The following is a 20328-nucleotide window of genomic DNA, read 5'->3' as shown; positions in this document are numbered from 1 at the left end:
AAGGAAATAAGAAAATAGAGAGGGGGCCAGGCCAGCCCAGTGGCTCAGGTAGTAGGAGCACTGTTCCTAACTCCGAGGTCACTGCTTCGATGCCCACATAGGCCGGTGAGCTGTGCCCTCTACAGATAAGATTGGGAACAACAGCTCTCCCTGAAGCTGGGCTGCCATGAGCAGCCACAGGTTGGCGTGAGCTGCCCCGGGCAGCTGTGAGTGGCCGACTGACGGGGAAGCTCAAGGCTCATAATATCGGCATGGGTCAGAGGAAAAAAGAAAATAGAGTTGTTTTATTATAGTGCGTTCCAAACTGAGGGATATGCCTGTTCCCTGAGTGCCTGAGCCCGGTGAGGAGGAGTGGGGGTGAGAAAGGAAAATAAGCTACCAGAGGATGTGGGGCCGGTGAGGCCACAGGAAATCTAACTGTTGCAGCACTGACTAAGCAGTCAGGAGTCTGGCACTGTCACGCAGACGTTTGTTAGTTACGACAAACAATAAAATTGTCACTGGCCCAAACTTGGCAAATAGAGTCCTTGCCAGCCATGCTCCAGGGGGGTGGTTGTCAGGTGTGAGAATGTGCGGCCGGGCTTGAATCAGCACTGTATACAAGAGGTGTGCAGAGAGATAGGCAGGAGGAGAGGCCAAAGGTAAGGGCCTCCTGGGTTAGAAAAGCCGCTGCTTCGGACCCTACGAGGGGACTCAAGACTGCGCGGAGGACGCTCCTGATGCCCTGCAGGAGAGGTCAGGGTAGAGTGCTTCCCTTACCCCTCGGGCAGCTGTTGGAGGTGACTGGCCATTAATAGGAGAGACTGGTAGAGCAAGGAAGTGAAGTGGGAACAAAAACTGGGTTTAATAAATCAGTCAATAAACTTTGGTCACGGGCACATGGACTGAGTGGAAATACAGAGCGGAGGCGAGGACTGAGGGCACTGTGCCGTCACAACCAAGAGTCAGGCCTGCAAAGTGTCGGAACTGGGTCTACGGTCTTTTCTCTCCCGGAGCCGAGCTGGGCCTGCAGGTCTGTGGTGAGCCGCGGACGCGGTGCTCTGTTCACCAGGATGGGATTTGTTAAAGTCGTCAAGAATAAGGCCCACTTCAAGAGATACCAAGTGAAATTTAGAAGACGCCGTGAGGGTAAAACTGATTACTATGCCCGGAAACGCCTGGTAATCCAGGATAAAAATAAGTACAACACACCCAAATATAGGATGATTGTACGGGTAACCAACAGAGATATCATTTGTCAGATTGCTTATGCCCGTATAGAAGGAGATATGATAGTTTGTGCAGCTTATTCTCATGAGCTCCCCAAGTACGGTGTGAAGGTTGGCCTGACAAATTATGCTGCAGCACATTGTACTGGCCTGCTGCTGGCACGCAGGCTTCTCAATAGGTTTGGCATGGACAAGATCTATGAAGGTCAAGTGGAGGTGACTGGAGATGACTACAATGTGGAAAGCATTGATGGTTAACCTGGTACCTTCACCTGCTATTTGGATGCAGGGCTTGCCAGAACTACTACTGGAAATAAAGTTTTTGGGGCCCTGAAGGGAGCTGTGGACAGAGGCTTATCTATCCCTCACAGTACCAAACGATTCCCTGGTTATGATTCAGAAAGCAAGGAATTCAATGCAGAAGTACATCGGAAACACATCATGGGCCAGAATGTTGCAGATTATATGCGTTATCTAATGGAAGAAGATGAAGACGCTTATAAGAAACAGTTCTCTCAATACATAAAGAACAACATAACTCCAGACATGATGGAGGAGATGTATAAGAAAGCTCATGCTGGTATACGAGAGAATCCGGTTTATGAGAAGAAGCCTAAGAAAGAAGTTAAAAGGAAGAGGGGGAACCGTCCCAAAATGTCGCTTGCCCAGAAGAAAGATCGGGTAGCACAGAAGAAGTCAAGTTTCCTCAGAGCTCAGGAACGGGCTGCTGAGAGCTAATAAACCAAACAGTTTTCTATGAAGATTTTTCATATAGACATAAATAAAGTTATTAAGCAATTAAAAAAAAAAAAGTGTTGGAACTGATCCCTAACACAGTGTCCAGGCCAGCAAAACGACACCACAAGAAGCTGGCCAGAGAAACTGTGGAGCTGCCTGGAAAGCCTTGCTCCCTAAGAGCCTGGTAATGTGCCACAGACGATGGTGGGCCTCTCAGGGGCCACGGAGGAAGGCCAAAGCAGGAGAGCCAGATAGGCTAAGAAATGGTGCCCCCTGACCACCGGGCAGCATTCACACTTCCTGCCCAGAGGATGCGATTGCCAAGGGCCACTTCCCTTGTTTGCCCTTTCCAAACAGGCATTTCTCTTGGGTACCCTGTTTGTTCTACCATTAGATGCTGAGTGGGCTGGGTTAATGTGAGAAAGACAGAGAGGTCTTGTGGTTCAAACATAGGCCACGCGGGCCCTGGGTTGCGGACGTGGAGAGCCTGGGTGGGACTGCCTAGTAGCTCTGTGCGGCCGACTGTGGTAGGGACAAATGTGTCTAACAGCTTGCGCTCCCCTACATCCGACCTGTAGTGGAGAAGTGACAGGCCCAGGCCCCCGAGCGTGGCCCTGCTGACTAGCCATTGTCTATGTGACCGAATGGAAGGATGTGTGTCACTTGTGTGTCACTGCCTGAGTGCAAATCCCTGGCACTGGACTTCTTCTTTTCTCCTCCACCTCCTACTGGCAAGAATGGTGGTGATTAGAGAAGCCTGCAGAGCTGCAGCTGCCATTAGCTGGGTGCCTGAATGACAGTAGCAGCCAAACTGCTGGTCTGAAGTACTCTCCTTGGAACTAACTATTATGTAACAAAGACACAAGCTTTCCTATTTTTAAGCCCCTCTATTTTAGGGTCTGCTAATGATGACAGGAGTTCAGTTTCCCCTGACACACATTCACATTCTGTCTATATACTGACCCCAAACAGATGAAAACATGAAAAAGTTAAAGCAGACACTTGCTTAGGAGGGTAAACTCCTTTTCTCCTTTTCGATTTTCACTGCTGCTATTATAGTAAGTTTTAAAGACAGGACAGAATAACACAGTTTATTTGGACTCTGCACTCAGCGCCTTTGGCACTGATGATATTGCAAGTGAGGTTGAAACCACAGCCATGGAAGAGGAAGTGGGACGGTCCAGGCACTAAAATAGGAAACAGAACTTCAAAAAGAAATTTTGAGAAGGATCCAGAGTGGTCGTTCTGGATAGCTTCTGGGCAAGGAAGCGTTACAGTTTTCGAACTCTGGCATGATGGGTTCTTTTTGGGTTAGCTCCCTTGACCTCTCTGAAATGACAGGTGAGGCGAGTAGCTCGTCACGTGGCCTAGAAACTCAGCAAGACAAACTTAATTGCAAACCTTGAAAAAACAATACCAACTTCTATCATTAATCCACTTCCCCATTCCTCGGGGCAAACAATTAGCCACTGAAGCAGAAACGGGGAGCCAGTGAATGTACCAAAGTTCAGGTTTGGCTCAGTTTCAGCTGTGTCACCAGGGCCACGTGATTCAGCCACTCGGTTCTACCTTGTCACATTCTCCCCATTCTATAAACTGTTCTCAGGGATTGCTGGGAGACTCAAATAAAAGAAATGCAATAACATGCACCAGGGCCCGGGACCAGGTCTGACATATACTAGGACCTCACAGATGTGTCTGTTCTCTCCTCCTGCAGGAAGAGTGATGGAAGGCGGAAAGGCAGCCTGAGACAAGCTCCCCCACTGTAGACAGCGCAGGGAGCAGGTTGTGACGCCGACACAAAGCCGATTCCCACCTGAACTTTGTGGAACATCTGCAGATTAATCGCTTTGACCTCTTCCAGCTGCTGGCGGAGGGCCACGAGAGTGTCCTGCTTCTCGTGGGTGTCCTTTTCTAGGAACTTCATTGCAATTTCCATTTCAGTTTTCATTCCAATTTGTAACTCCAGTTCTTTTTCTAGTTCCTTAAGGGGATAGTAACAACGAAAACATCACAAAGTAGATCACAGAAATGAATTTAACTGGGGTTGTATCTTGGGCAATACCTGAAATAATAAACTGAAGATCAGAATGGGTTAGGCAGATTTAGGAAAGTCTGTCTGGAGCATAACTAGGTTAAGTTTTTTTCCATTTTCTCATTTCACAATGAAAACTGGCTCTGCATCAAGTCAACAGAAAGTTGGTAGAGCCCAGAGTTCCAGCAATCACGTTCTTCAACTCTAAGATAAGAACATATGGTTTGAAAGAGTTTTCTGTCTTGTGTTTCAGTGCTAAAGCCATTTGATGTTGCAATTTCTGGATGTCAGAATTTCTGGAATGGGAGCAAAGGTGCAACCATTTTGAAACGGTTCTGTCCTGGATAACTCAGGACACATGTTCTCCACATCCAGGCAAAGGAGCAAAAAATTGAAGCAGGTGTAAGAACTGTGCTTAATAAAAACACTGGTCGCTCACACGTAGATTGGTGGGAAATAAAACACCAGACAGAGGCTCTGACTGAGGGCAATGCACTGTCAAAGAGGCCGAGCGTCTGGTTTCACAGCAGTCCCTGAAAAAAGGCATATAAACTTGGAAAAATGTAAGTGACAACGCAGAACTGAGTGGTAAATGCAGCCTTTTTTATTTTTAAAGGGACAATTTTGGACTATGTGTGTCAGCAGGTTTAAGCACATATGTGAAAAATGCTGGCAGAAATAAGTTAGGAGGCTTTTGGATAATTCTTTCTAAAGAGACTCACCAAACGGACTTTCTTCTCTTCTTTCAGCTGCTTCCACACATCGCTATACATTTCATCCAGACCTTGCCGAGTTTGCTTGTAAGTCTCCAGCTCAACTTTTGTATCCTGTTTTGTTATCTGTATCCAACAAGAACACCGAGAGGAAAGGTTTGCTTGTGGGAAGCAAGCTAACTACAAAATGCTTAAAAATATACCATAATTTTTAAAAATGTAGCAAAATTTCTATTTTCAAGCATAATAGAGAAAGGTTAAAAGATTAAACATATTTTGAAATATCTTTGAACCTGAGGATGAGAACAAGCCAATAGATTTTTTAAAAGAAAATTTAGGTTCAGAAAACAATTTATATTTACTTTTCTTTAAAAGAGAACAACCATTCTTAGTGGGAAAGGCCTCCATTCAATCCATCATTCAGTATTTATTGAGCATATTTTTAGCACTGGCTAAATCCCGAGAAATGAATCAGATATGGTCTCTACCCTCATCAGGTGAGAGAGCTGCAAGCCAGCAAGTCTACAAAACAGCAAATGGATTCTACAAAGGAGGGTGTGCAAACTGCTCTGGGAACCTGGGAGGAGGGTGGCCAGGCCACTGACGGGCACTAGGGATGGCATCACAGAGGACCCAGCACGTGAGCGGAAGCTGAAGAGTATTCAGGAACTTTTGTGTGCAAAGACCCAGCGGTGAGGGAGCAGTGAGCCTGGGACACCCCAGGGGGTGCAGGTGGCCTGAGAATGACAAGGGGGGCTGTGGCGGCAGAAGGCACCCTCTGAGGACTGGGTCATTATCACACACTAAGCCTGAGATTTATGATGCCATGTCTGAGTGAGAAGTATGCTGCCAACTGCGAGGTTCATGTCTCACCTCTACACTCTTTTCACTTCTTTCACGGATTAATTCATTTTGTGCTCGTAATTGTTGCTGTTCTTCTTGAAGTGAACAAATCCGGTCTGTTGCAGCTGAAAGCTGATTAAGAAAGATTTTTATATATTTTTTAACATCAAAATGAATCTTACTGTTCAAATTAAAATCTAATATTTGGCATATTCATATCGACAATTTATTTCCAAATATTTGATATTTTATTTATTTTACTTCCTTGTTTTGAATAGGTAATACATTCACATGGTACAAAATTCCAAAAGTATAAAAATTACACAGTAGAATCTCTCTCCCACTCCAGCCCCTAGCCATCTCTGCCCTTCCCAAATTTTCTTTTACGAAAATGATAGCATATTACATAATGTGGGCAAAGATTTATGGACACAAAATATTATCAACAGCCTGAATGTCCAGTATTAGAGAAATGGTTTAATAAATTACAGTGGAAGCATAAAACAGAAATATGTAGTTATTAAAATGTTTACAAAAGCTTTTGATAACTTGAGAACATACTTATAATACCAATACGGAAATAAAATAGATTATATAGTAAGTCCTTACTTCTAATTAAAAAAATTAACTATGTTAAAAAGTGCTTAAGAAAAGATGGGGACTGTATATATACCACATGAGACAGATGGGGATACATGTACCACGTGATAAAAACAGCTGCCATTTAGCCAAGGGATTATGGGCTTTTTTTCTGATTCTTCATTCTCTTCAGTTTTTCTAGCCAATGAGCAAAAGGACATTTATCACGAGAGGGAGAATTAAAGAATTCTGGGGTAGGAATCACAAGCACACCATTAAAGACGTGCCTGAGGAAGACATCTTCCTCTCCTGAGGAGTGAGTTATCACCACTCAGAGAACAGCTTGTAGAAGCAAGATGCCTTCCCAGACCTTCTGAGGAGAGGCTAGCAGGAGAGGCAAGGTAGAAGAGTAAATACAGCAACCAACCCCTCCTGAGCCAGCTTCTGAGCAAAGCCTGGGGAGAAGGTGAGGCTGGAGACGGAGAGAGAAGCAAGATGTCTGCCCTTGGCACTTGGCTGTGCTCTCAGCGTCACTCACTCATGGGGGCCTTGAAGCACTGAGCTCTTCATCGTGGCCAACAGCGACGAAGTCCACTCAAACTCAGAACCCAGGACAGGGGCCAAACCCTACCTGCCACTCCCCAGGAAGAACCTTTAAGGCTATAAAGGGGGTGCTCCTAGCTACAAGGGAAGACACAGGCACAACTCAGAGCTAGTTCCTGTTCTACTCTCTGAAGATGTACAGAGCACGCCCTGAAGAGAGGTTCGCTTTTCTCTAACGCACACTTTCTATTACAACTGTTTGTCTCTGAAGAAAAAGTAGCCTAGTTGTTCAGTTTCCAAAGCTAAACCAGATCTTCATTCAAAGCATGCCACCTCACCTAGGAGAACAGAGTGAATTGGTTTGTTCTAAAATCAACTAATGTCTCTTGAGTGCTTTCCACACGCCAAGGGTTGTATTAGGCACATTTATGTGATATTAATCCCATTTAATATTGAGAATAGTGTACGGTTTGGATTGTCACGCAGTAAGGAGACGAGAACTCAAACACGTGCTGCTAAACTGAGTCCCACAGGCTCACCACCCACGGTGAATCACCTCACTGGGAGTCCTCCAATGAGGTGAGGTCCCTCCTGTGACCCTAACTATGAATGCTGCCTTTGAATTTTCTTCTTCCCACAAAAAATCTGAGCTCCTCTCCTGAACACTTTTCAGAGCTGGACCCTTGGGAGAGCAGTCAGTTTAAAGTGAGCCCTACACTGGGTCCTCCGTCACAAAGGCGGGCTCTCCAGCCCCCCTCTCGGCCCTCTTCCTCCCCAGTGAGACTTAGCGGGGAGGCCAGAGCAGCCAGGGACTGCTACCTGTGGAAAGCCTCAGAAAGGCTGAGCAACCCCTCTCCTGCTAACAGGAGACAAGATGTGTTCACCAAGGAGACTGCCGGGCAGCTGGCAGCAAGCTTTCTTCCTCGGCCTCAGCCCTCCTTCTTCCTGTCCTTTCATTCTCTCTCTTCCTAGTGAGAAAGCAGAGAAAGACCACACTGTGGGGAGACTGGTTTCATGCTCCTGAGAGGCCGCAACACAGAAGGGGTGGGCGAGGGTGCTTGGATCTCGGAACAGTCTGTGCCCTCTGGGCAGCAGAGAGGCGCACTACACCACAGGACAGGTGGGGACGAGGAGGACAGTGCATTCACTACAGGAGCTGGGCTTTCCCAGGGAGGGTCACTGAGGCCACTGAAGTCACTGCGAACTGGCGCAAGGTCAGCTGCACTGACCCGGGGGAGCCCCCACAGTGCACAACACATCCTGAGGGCGCCTGTCCCACGTGCAGCTCAACCAACGTCAGCAATTCCCATTCCGACCAGCGAGCAGCTCCGGTCACAAACACCAACTGCACCATCTCTCTTAACCTTGGGATGTTCTGTTTTAAGAATTTCAGTAAGTACAAACCTCTTCTTGAAGCTTTGAATTAGTCTTTTCCAAGCCATCTATCTTGGTTTGAAGATCTCCAACTGTGCAGCTATGGAAAATACAACATTAAGTAAATGTGAACTTATAAAAATGACTGTTTTCCCAACCTGTAAACAAAGAATAGTGATGTCCAGATTTCCTACATGAAATGGAATCAAAGGGTCTCCAATTAAACCAGGGATAAGAATTCTAAATATATATGTATATGCATTTATTGAAAAGTTTTCAATGTTTTCTCCCCAAAATATGCTACCCTTTTCTTTTTTTAAAAGTTAACTGGAAAGAAAATAGTTTTTTTCCCTAACACAACAAATGGGAACCAAAATGTGTTGGCAGTCACATATCTACAGTCATATTTGTAACAAGATATTGGTACTTTTGGGTAGTAGGTTCAAAGATGATTTTTAAATCTTTAACCTTTGCCTCATTTTTCAAATATGTGAAAAGCTAAAGTAGACTTGATAAGCAATATAACAGTAACTACAGCAACAGAAGTACTAACTTTCTCTTTGGACAATGTGCCAGGCCCTGTTTGTGCTAAGCACTTTAAATGTATTGACTCGTTTAACTCTCCCCACAATTTTGTGAGGTAAATCTTATTGTTAACCTATTTTACAGACACGAAAACTGTAACTTTACATTGAAAATTTGAAGTTCACACTCGTGTAACGGGGCGCCCGGATGTGGACTCAGGCAGAGTGGTTCAGAGTCTGCACCTGTAGGCAACAAGCCCTGATGCCTTCTGCACATAAGGGGCCCGGGAACATGCCTGGCAAGGCTAACGAGTCAGGGCCCCAGAGCTGGCAGGAGCTTCTCGGCAACTGTGAAGCTGGGGAGATCCTGGCCAGGCCGAGGACGCCGGATCTCACTGTCCTTCCAGCCTTTTGACCCGACCCTAAAGCCCTTCAATAAAATTGTTTGGTTCACACTCCCACCCCCTCAAAAAAGTTGGGTGGGAGAAAAATAAAAACACTATCATGCAAAATGAAAAAGGAAACAAAAGATAGAGAGGAAATGAAAAGTTGAAGGGTATACAACTGTCAATTCTATACCAACTACATAACTGAGAAAATATTAATAGAATTTATATATATACTTTAGAAAACCTAAATTACAGAAAGATCCTGCAGGAAAGAAAACCCAGATGAACTAACAACTGAGGAAACACTGAGACCCTGGCAAGGTCCTGCCTCCCAGGCTCCGAGCTCCAAACATCCAAAGAGCAAACGTGAACTAGAAGGTGTTCGTTCCCAGGCACAGAAACCAGGCAAAGTTCCCTAATTCATTTTGTGAAGCTGCTTAACCCTGGTACCACGCTACACGGAAAGAACTACAGAACAACCGGGTCAAGTTACATGTTAAGAGAACAGCGTCTCCCAACACCGACAACCTCCGCCCAGTCCCCACCAGCACCTCCAGTGACTAATGTTTCCTGAGACACAGCAGCAGCTTTCCAATTAAAATACAAAATCAAGAGAAAGATGCCTGCTATGGCTACTGACTTGCTCTAAGGTCTGGCCCAGTGGTTTCCAACCCTTTATTCCTGCCCCAGCACACTGCCAGGATCTGTGCTGACTCCCACCAGTGACAGTGTTTCCCATGACGGTGACTTCCAACTAACACTTCCAACTAAGTGGCTGTGGGGTGAGGGGTAGATATTCAAAGTTTTATTTATTTACTATCTAAATTTCATAACTGCATAAAACAAAGAACCAAAGAATTCCCAAAAGCTTTTTATCAAGAAATCATACTTCCCCAGTCTGTACATGTAAGCACAGCACGATAATTTATTTTCTTGGTTTGGGAAAAAAGTTAGTTACAAATATACGGCAACTCAAAAAAGTTCCATGAAACAATTATCAGGTACTGGGAATTAACTGTGTGTGACACTAGAAAGAGGAGCCAGCCCTACCTTAAGTGCCGGTTAAGTTCTTCCACATAATTTTTTTGATCAAGGACATCAGTAATTCTTTCGTGCCTTTAAAAACATAAAAAGAAATTCTTTTTACTTGAAGGTTAACACTTTGTAACTGTCCCCAACCTTCCAAACACCTCGTAGGAAGACTAATGGCATCAGGAAACCAAGAGATGGTCAGAGCTTAGTGATGTCTGCACGGCCCTGAGTGACAGACAGCAAAGCTGGCGGGAATTTGGGGGACACAGAATCATGCCAGAAACAGGAAACACGCCGTCTGGAAAGCAGGCTCCATGCAGACACCCTCCCACCCCTGAGACTGGATGGGCATTTGGGAAGAGGAAAGAAAGCCACCGGTGTGCAATGGCTTTGGCTCTTGATGTGGCTGATGAAGCAGCCCTTGTTATACTGAAGGAAGAAAGCTGGCTCAGTAAAGGAGATTATGACTTAGCAAAACACAAAGCTGACCAGTCTGGATTAAAAAAAAAAAGGACTAACATTTTAAAGTCAGCCCCTCCCCAATTTCTTTACATACATATGTACAGATGTACATAAATGGGGTCATTCTACACAGGTTCACGTCACAGGTGCTGAACTTGATTTTCTGTGCTGTCATTTCTTTCCTTTGACCTGTGCTGCCCTTTACATAGCTCTCCCAGGTGACCCATATCGATACCGTTGAGTATCCCACGTGCATATATAATCATAATATCTATCTTGTATATGTATATAGTATATTTAATTAAAATGTAAAACACATACTAGGGATTTTTGGGTTTTGTTTTAAAAAATGAGATATATATATATATATATGTACTTCTCAGTATAATACTTGTTTTCACTCAATAACGCCTTGTAGAAATCCCTCTAAGTCAACTACACCAGTGGGTCAAGTCTGTCCTTGTTTTAGGTCTGCATGATATACCAGCGTGGAACATTATGGATGTTCCATAATTCCTTCTGTTTTCCCTAACTGATGGATAATCTGTTTATTTCCAGTTTTTTTGACATTAAGAATGTATTTTGTTTAAATTTAAAGTAGGTGAATCCTTGTACTTAGGGTGCATGAAGCATTGATAATAGGGTTCCTCCTACTGGTCCCTTCCTTGGTAAGGTGTGTTGCCACGGTGGTGAGACTGGGGGTCCTTGTCAGGAAGCCGTTGAGAGACAGGCACCAGATGCACATGGTAAAGTAGTCACATGCGATCCATGGGTCGTCCTCTTTCCCCTAGGGCAGCACTGCTGTCAGGTCTATGTGTCACTCTATAAATGGTCCATGCGTACAGAAGCACAACATACAAATAGAGGTGTATATTCTTTTTTATCATAACATACATGGCAGCATGTTATATACATTATTGGCTTTTTTTCTTTTTTTCCGCAGGATAACTCCTTTTAAAAGAATGCTGTTGTTAACAAGGCTGGGGGGAGAGCTACCCGTGGGATGAAAGACCTCCAAGAAACACTAGGACCAAAGAGTAAGTCCAAGGGCAACTTACAGATATAATGGTACCATCCCATTTACATTCAAACAAACTGTACAGAAAAATATGGGACCAACAAAGATACACCTGCGGGGCATTCAAAAGGCTCGGAAGGAGACGTGAGTAGCTTCCTCTGAAAGAAGAGTGGCAGTAGGACTGACATGGAGATGGGGGACAGTGTGAGGGAGGAACTTCACTTGTACTCTGTACTCCGCAGAGCTTTAGTCCTTAAACAAGGGGAAAACGACTGTATTACCTCTGCAATTAAAAACAGCCAAATAAAAACTAAAATTTCAAACAGAGCAAAAACAAGTGCAGCATTCTCTGCCAGAACTTCATTAAAAATGTGACGCACAGCAGCATGCAGCCCAGGACTTACTCTCTGCCACCATCGAGCTCCTGCACATCCTTCAGGTAGAGGGAAAAATCGATCACTCCAACCTGGGCAAGACAAAATGTATGAGTTTAGATAAAAACTAACTTTCCCACGTTCCACACAAATATTATAATCTTTAATATTCCAGGTATTTACATTCCTGTTGTTTTCCTATGAACATTTAGTTAGGCTAAACGGCTCTATAAAACAGCAATCAAGCGAACAAACCAAGGGAAAAATAACCCCACAACCTTTTAGAAGAAAAATGTATTGAAAATCAGAATTTAAGGGAATATTCTGAAATGTTGCTACCTAGTTAAAATTAGCTTTGTGTCTTTATTCAATAATCAAGTTGTTGACAAAGTTCTTTGAGTACAAAGTAATAATAATGATAAAAAGGAGCCCTGGACCTCTAGGCTACAGTGGTGACCGTGGCTGACAACAACCTTCCTGCCCCAGGTTGTGGTGAACTGTCCAATTGGTACTCTGGGGAAATTCTCTGCAGCTGCAGGGAACTAGGCAGGACCAAGACCCTCACACGTCAGCGTCAAGGGCTTTGACTGGACATAAAGCACTCGAAAGAGAGAGTAACAGTCCTACTCTGCCACCGTCCATTGCAGCATGAGTAAGTGAAGCCATTCCTACTTGAAATATAAGGATATTGGGTCTATCAGTAGACAAAGTTTTCAATCAATACTTTATAACCATACCACAGAACCCCCGGCAACCGTAAGAAAGAATGCAGCAAATGGCTGAGCAGATATGAAGAAAGCTCCAGGATAAAATTTTAAGTCAAAGTATAACACATACAGTATTAGCTCCTCATGGTCACCCCACTATGTTAAAGCCAAAGCTATGTGGGATGGTTTGTTCAACCGTTCTGTTGTACCTCCCACCAATCTATACTCCCGACCCTTGAACCTGGGTGGTCTTAGTGCCCATCCGGATGAGTTAGAAGGCAGCAGAAACGATGCTCGGACTTCTGCAGCTAGCTTAATGAGGGTGAGACAAGCTTCTTCGTGCTTTCTCTCGGGGCATTCACCTCTGAACTTTTGAGCTTCATTGACAGAAATCTGGCTACTCTGAGACCATGCCGGCTGGACACTAAGAGGAGAGACTGCCTGTGGACAGAGATGACAGCCGCAGCTGTCCCAGCCCCCAGCTCATGGCGCTCCTCTGTCCAGAAGACAGCCAAGCGAGAGCAGGTCTTCTGCGATTCCCGCCCCAGCCACCAACTGACTGCAGACATGGGAGCGCTTAGGAAGAAGTGCCCCTCTGGACCAGTCAGCCCCCCTTGGTGAGTGGTACAGTGACTGTTATTTTGTGCCTGCTCACTGTTACATAGACACGGACAAAACCTATGTATACATGAAGTGCATAGAAAGTAAAAAGAGTTCTAGAAAGGTTCCCCCTCAATTTTTCCCAGTAACTGTGGGGACGAGAGAGGGATTGCGGGGGAAGGGGGAAGGACAGTTTGAATTGCATGGATTTCTTTTGAAATAAAAATTAAATAAAAATGAAATGTTCAACTGGAAAAAACCAACAATAGAAAGAAAGAGAAAGAATTCATGCCCAAAGTAGAAATTAACGGATTAGAAAGCAAATAAAGCCCTCCTCTCAAATCAGAATTGATTAGTAAAAGCAAGAGTGGGTTCTTTGAGTTCAACAAAACAGGCCGACCTCTACCAAGTATGATCAAGAGTTAGCAAGTGCACAATGTTACAAATGAGAAAGATGAGGTTTTAAGAAGCTGTAAGAAAATCAGCTCAAATAACTAATAGATCTGAATGAAACAAATGACTTCTGGAAAAATTTAAATGACTAAAAAATTGTCCTAAGAGTTAGGACACCAGCACATTGGCCAAGGGCTAGAAAAAAACTTAATGTACTCAAAGAAGTAGGAACAAAAAAGGCAGGAAGCTGAAAAGGTCATACCAGCAAGTTCTTACAAACCTTTCATGAAAAAATAATTTGTGCTCTAGTAAACTGCTGTAGAAAGGAAGAAAAGAACATTATCCAGCTTATTTTATGAGGTTAATACAATGCTGACACAGAAAAGTGACAAAGGTGGTGCTGAAAAGGAAAATTCACAAGTGTCACTGATAAGTGGAAACACAACAACCCCAAATCCACCGCACATATGTTAAATCAGGAAGTATTGAAAGAATAACACGTGACGACCAAGCAGGGCTTATTTTAGGAATGTGGGCATACCATCACAACAGGAAACCTAGAATTAATTCTATGGGTTAAAAATGAATACAACATTTCAATAGATCCCAGAAAAGATCTTTGACAGCATTCAATGTTCTTTTTTAATAAAAGTGCAAAGTATATTAGAATAAAACAGCACTTTCTAAACATGGGAAAGAGGACCCCCTAAGACACCAACAGCAAATATTCCTACTTTATGATGACAGATGAAAGGGACTGTGTTAAAGTACAGACCGGGGGCTCAATTACATCTACTGTTTAATAAAATTCCCAATCTTTATTTTGGAATTTGACAAAATTCCAAAAGATGTTCAAGTTCATCTGGCAGGATGGACAGCCTGAATCTTTTCTGAAAAAGAAGTATAACAAATCGGGCAAGAGGTGAACTACCAGAGTGTAAAGCATACTGTGTGGTTCTAGAAATTAAGACTGTGATACCGGCATAGGAATAAAAAGATGCAGGGACTAAACAGAGTCCAGAAATACCTCAGTGTATTCTGGATATTTCACACATGATAAATGTGGAATTTCAAATCAGTAGAAAAATAATATATCATACATGATATTGAGAAAACTGGTTTACTACTTGCAAAGAAATCTAGACTCACACTGCACACTGTGTCAAAACAAATGACAAATTATTTAAATGTAAAAATTACACAGTTGATTTAAAAAGTAAAGTAATTCTTAGATGGGGAAGGATCTTCTAAGCACAATACCTCACAAGGTATAAAGGAAAGCCCATTATATTTGATTGCAAAAAGACATAAAACAAAAAAAATTAAATTCCAGAGAAAATCCACCAAGAAACCAGAAAAAAAAAAGTAACAAACAATTCTGACAGTTAATCTATAACAAAAGAGTGGAAAATTCAGAGAAATAGGCAAAGAATATAAACAGGTAGTCACAAAAGCTGAACCACCAATGGCAAATAAAACATGAAAAGAATACTTCACCTCTGTAGTTCTCAAAAACGTAAACTTAAGAAGAGTTGTTTTGTCAGTTTGAAAAAGACCAACAAGGCCCATTGTGACCCCACAGCAGTCATGCAGAATGTGGATACTTTGACATAGCAATCCCCAAGTTAATCCCAGGAAATGATTGGACAAGAGTACAAAGAGGTATGAGGATGTTTATAATATTGTTGGTATAATATGGAAACAACCTAAGTTAATAAGTATTGGTTAAATAAATCATGGTACCTTCATATAACGAAATACTATGCAGCCATTTAAAATGGCTTATATCTCTAGTGACATCAAGAGCTATGTGAGACATACTGTTAAAAAAAATTTACAAAATAGTGTGCTTGGAATAATTATATTCTGGTTTAATAAAAAAAGGAAACTCCAGGGAAGATGTAGATGCCTGATCACTGCACTGTCCACCTGAAGCTGAAGCTGAACAATAATGAATGTCAACTATAATTATATATATATATATATATGTGTATATATAGATACATATACGTATGTATATAGTTACAAGAAGTGGAGTACAGCATTAGGAATAGAGACAGTGGAAATGTAATGGCTGTGTGCGATGTCAGAGGGATAGTTGATGGGGGGAGGGGAGTTCACACAGTGTGAGGGATATAAATGATAAACATCTAAGTATTACTTTGTTTTGTGCACCTGATTAATAAAAAACAAAAGGAAACTCCAAACATCTCTCTATAAAATACACACACACACACACACACACACACTTATTATGTGCTATAAGGCCATATACCAAAATAAAACACTGAATTAGTTGTCTTTAAGTAATGGGATTATATGTGATGTTTAGTTCTTTTCAAAAACATACCTCTGTAATTTTTGAAAACCTTTCAACAAGACTATCAGAAAAAAAGGGGGAGGAGAGGTTACAAAAAAAAAAAGCTGTCCTGGGCATGGAGGGGTTGGGGAAGCTTTAGATATGTCTTTGTCGGGTCCAAACTCATGGTGGGAAAAAGGCTGGGCAGTGACCCCACCACAGCGACAGATGGCCTGAAGGGGGAGGTGGGGATGGTCAGGGTGTCTGTCCCCCTCAGATATTTATAGGTCCCATGGTCGGGAGTTCAGGCCTCAGCCCTGGTCACCTCGTCCCATGAGGGAGGAAAGCCCATCCTAAGAGGGCCGCCCCACCCCACAGGGCACTCTGCACCTTACTGTGTTGCTTTGCGCCCCAGTTTATCAACCTGATTTCCCAAATCTCTCCTGACTCTCTCTCCCAACTCCACATCCAACCTTCTGGGACTTCTAGATTTGTCTGCTCAATGTTTTTGCTGTCTATTCTTGGCCACTTCTAATTCATGCCCTGGATATTGCTAGACTGACCTTTCTTAAACCCTGGCCTGATCATTTCAGTGTTCTGTTTAAAAGCCTCAAACAACTTCGCAAAGCTCAAGGGACAACGCTAAGCTTTCCCCATGGCCCGATGGACTAACAATTGGGCCCAGTCCCCTTGCCGCACTCACGGAGCACCCTGTGTTCCAGTCACGGAGAGCGGTTCTCCTGTTCGCGACATGCCGTGCCTTCTGGGTGCCTCTGCCCAAACTCTCTCTTCACCTGTCCCTAGCTCTCCCCTCTGCCCAGCACGGCACCTTGCACAGCCCTCTATTAGACGCCCTTTGTCTGTTTCTTAGATTCAGCACTGGTGGCGGATCCTGTGTAAGATCCCTGGCCTGGAAAAGGTGTTCCATCTGGAGCCCAAGTTTTACCTGAGAATCCAAGTCTTCTCCTTTCAAGCAGAGATTGGCATCAAGAACATTGAGTCCCACCAGCAGACCAACGATCACCATCCCCTCTTCCTCCATCATCAATGCCTCGGGCTCATAGAACTCACTGGAAGAGAGTGAAGGCCGGGGAGCTGTTCAGGAATGCCTCCCACCGCTCTGCGCATCGAGCTGAGCCCTGCCTTTTCACCTCTCGGCCCCTGGCCTGGCTGCCAGAAGCTCCTTTGTGGGAATTTCCTTCTGCCTTTCATTTCCCTCTGCCACGGCAAGTGCCGCTATTCCTTCTCCGGCCTCTCCTCCCGCCTGTGGTCTAAGGTTAATTCCCGGATTTGGGCCCTGGACCCCAATCCCTCTCAGCTCTTGGCTCCTGCGTGCCTGACCATCACTCGGCCCCTCCTGTCCCCACTGCTCCTCCTTCTGCATTGCTGTGAGCTTCCACACTTACTCTTGTGTCAAGAGAAGCGGGTCCCGCAGTGCCCCCACATCCAAGAATAAAATTCTTCCCTCTTCCACGTGTCCCTTGGAGCAACACCAGTTGCTTTCCCTTCCTTACCGCCCAGTCACCTCAACAATTTGCAGTGGGGCTCCACCCCCCATCTGTGACTGCTTCTGGTCACCAGTAACCTGCTCATTTACCACTGTGTGCGGGGGGATGCATGAGAACTTACTGTCCTAAGAATTAATTCCTTAGGACAAAACCTCGAAGTTACTCAGTGTAACTGTGCTCAAAGTACAAAGGACAGGGAATATTTGAAATCAGAATTCCATGTAAAGATATATTCAATAAGCCATGGCTTGAAAACAATGAAAAATTTTGGGTGGCAGGCCATACTGTAAGAGATATTTTTATCTCAATTAGATAAAAGAATTAACTCTAGGGCCGGCCCGGTGGCTCAGGCGGTTAGAGCTCCGTGCTCCTAACTCCGAAGGCTGCCAGTTCGATTCCCACATGGGCCAGTGGGCTCTCAACCACAAGGTTGCCAGTTCAATTCCTCAAGTCCAGCAAGGGATGGGCAGCGCCCCCTGCAACTAGGATTGAACACGGCACCCTGAGCTGAGCTGCGTCCCGGATGGCTCAGTTGGTTGGAGCGCGTCCTCTCAACCACAAGGTTGCCGGTTTGACTCCCACAAGGGATGGTGGGCTGTGCCCCCTGCAACTAGAAACAGCAACTGGACCTGGAGCTGAGCTGCGCCCTCCACAACTAAGACTGAAAGGACAACAACTTGACTTGGAAAAAAAAAAAGTCCTGGAAGTACACACTGTTCCCCAATAAAATCCTGTTCCCCTTCAATAAAATCTTAAAAAAAAAACACAAAATGAATAAGATGCAGAACATTTAAATAATAATTAGAATAAAAGCTCTGTACATTATAGACTCCTGTTTTAATTCAAAATGATCTACAGAACTATGTTCTAATTATTTACAAAGCAAACGACAAGTAAAGACAGGTGATGAAATACCTTAAGAGATGTTTATTGTCTATAAGCAGTTTCAGATAATCTGCCAGTTTCTTTTGCATAAGTGCAAGATAAAGCCAAGCTCTGCCTCTTCCCACAGCTGTCCTAGAATTCAAACGGAGAATCAAACTGTTGTGACATAACAATAACAACAAAAAACAAAGGAAAAAAACCAATTTAGCCAGAGATACACATAGTCAGCTTGTGAATGCAGAGGATGGTGTAAGAACAGCTGCTCTGGGGGCTGAGGGAGCACACCATCTGGGAAGGCCGAGGAATGGCTCACTACACACCTCTGGGTACTGTTTAAACTTTGGGTCATGGTCATGTTTTAGTTATTTATTTTTTTGACAAAAAAGGAAAAGAAAATCTTTTTTTTCCCCTAGTACAAATGTTTTTATTGCTATCACTAATACATGTACTCAGGATTGCCAATAAACATTTTAATACAACTAGGTGATAGAATAAATTACATCAGTGATATAATTATTTCAAGTTAATTAAAATATTGTTGGCATGTATTTTTCTTAGAATTCAGGAGTTAACCCTATGTTCCTCACTATTTGCACTACTTTTAGGGTTTCAGTCTCCATGATATTTACATATAACTTCTTTAAATTAGTTTTAAGTGTACAAAACAATGTAATAATTAGACACTTACACCCCTCACAAAGTAATAATCCCCTTAATCTACTACCTATCTGACATCGTTACAATACCACTGACTACCTTCCCTATGCTATACTCCACATCCTGTGACTATATATACCTATATATTTAGTTATAGTTGACATTTAATATTATTCTACTTCAGCTTCACATGTACAGCGCAGTGGTCAGGCACCTACACAGTCTATGAAGTGATCCCCTGATAAGTCCAGTGCCCATCTGGCACCTTACATGATCTTTACTACATTATTAATTGTATTACCCATACTGTATTTCACATCCCCTTGACTATTTTGTGACTACCAATTTGTACTTTCTATCCCCTCACCTTCTCCTCCATCCTCACCCTCCTCCCATCTAGCAACTATCAGTTTTTTCTCTGCATCTCTATATTTCTGTTTTGTTTGCTCATTTATTCTGTTCTTTAGATTCCACAGGAAAGAAAATCATAAGCCACAAAAATCTGATTTCTGGAATACAATCAGATAAAACTGCACATACTAATAAAATTTCACAGGGAGTCAGGAAATATTAGTTTTGTATAATGGATATTCTTTCAGAAGACTAATACATAGACCATCATTAGTGCTTCTTAAAGTGTTGAAATCTCACAAGGTTTCTAAGGCATCAGCTCAAAGGCGCAATTTTGAAAAGCCCTGCTTTAAACTTTAGAAGAAAAACAGCCTCTCAACTATAGATCTAACAGTTGCTTAAGGAAAAGAAGATTCTGTTCTAAGCAGAGTAACTGCATTTGTAACATCCAGGAAAGTACCATGTTTCCCTGAAAATAAGACCTAACTGGAAAATAATCCCTAGCATGATTTTTCAGGATGACATCCCCTGAACATAAGCCCTAATGCGTCTTTTGGAGCAAACCTTTATATAAGACCCGGTCTTATTTTCAGAGAAACACGGTATGGAGGAGCTGCTGTGATCAATACTGCATCAGAGAGGGCTCTCAGGGCTGAGGCCTTGCTGTGCACCTGGGTGGGTGTCAGGAGCCAGGCCCATAAGGGTTAACCTCACTTCACCAATACAAAAGGCTTTGAACACCAATGCCACGCCCCCCAATCCTCTGCCCTGGCAAATAAATATTTAACCAGAGTTAAAAGGAAAGGAAATAAAGTCAGAAAAACAGGTATTTAATGTTGGCATGAGTAGAAGATGGACACTGACATATGCAGCTCAGCGGGGCGTAAACTGGCACAGGTCTTCTAGCAGGCAGTTGGATGGCCGCTGGACGCAAACCCTACTCTAGTAACATATCCTAAGGATGTAATTTAGGACCTCCACAGGAGTTGTGTTTGGGTCACCACCGTGCTGTTTGGATAATGAGAATCTGAAGACAACTACAAAGCTCACAGGGATGTTAAAGAAATGAGCTATATAATGGAATGCTATGTGCCCA

At 43.4% G+C, this 20328-nt stretch overlaps 1 protein-coding gene and 1 pseudogene across 5 annotated transcripts in view; one reads left to right on the top strand and one right to left on the bottom strand.

Moving 5' to 3' along the window:
* RUFY1 (RUN and FYVE domain containing 1) overlaps nucleotides 1-20328 on the bottom strand; it is a 44154-nt gene that overhangs the window by 12919 nt on the left and 10907 nt on the right. For all 4 annotated transcript variants that reach the window (XM_081036295.1, XM_081036294.1, XM_081036293.1 and 1 more), the window contains exons 4-11: nucleotides 18255-18356; nucleotides 16778-16901; nucleotides 11863-11924; nucleotides 9997-10062; nucleotides 8064-8133; nucleotides 5568-5669; nucleotides 4704-4820; nucleotides 3763-3930 (exon numbers count right to left, since the gene is read on the bottom strand). In XM_081036295.1, the coding sequence (XP_080892421.1) occupies nucleotides 3763-3930; nucleotides 4704-4820; nucleotides 5568-5669; nucleotides 8064-8133; nucleotides 9997-10062; nucleotides 11863-11924; nucleotides 16778-16901; nucleotides 18255-18356 (811 nt within the window). The remainder of the gene's footprint in view (nucleotides 1-3762; nucleotides 3931-4703; nucleotides 4821-5567; nucleotides 5670-8063; nucleotides 8134-9996; nucleotides 10063-11862; nucleotides 11925-16777; nucleotides 16902-18254; nucleotides 18357-20328) is intronic.
* On the top strand, nucleotides 1011-1946 carry LOC308492022 (large ribosomal subunit protein uL18-like; annotated as a pseudogene). Its single transcript has one exon. The product of its transcript is annotated as a large ribosomal subunit protein uL18-like (transcript).

The sequence above is a fragment of the Rhinolophus hipposideros genome, assembly GCF_964194185.1.
Source record: "Rhinolophus hipposideros genome assembly, chromosome: 23".
Classification (NCBI taxonomy): Eukaryota; Metazoa; Chordata; class Mammalia; order Chiroptera; family Rhinolophidae; genus Rhinolophus; species Rhinolophus hipposideros.
The sequence above is the reverse complement of the archived record's forward strand: the minus strand, read 5'-3'. Positions and strand labels throughout refer to the sequence as shown.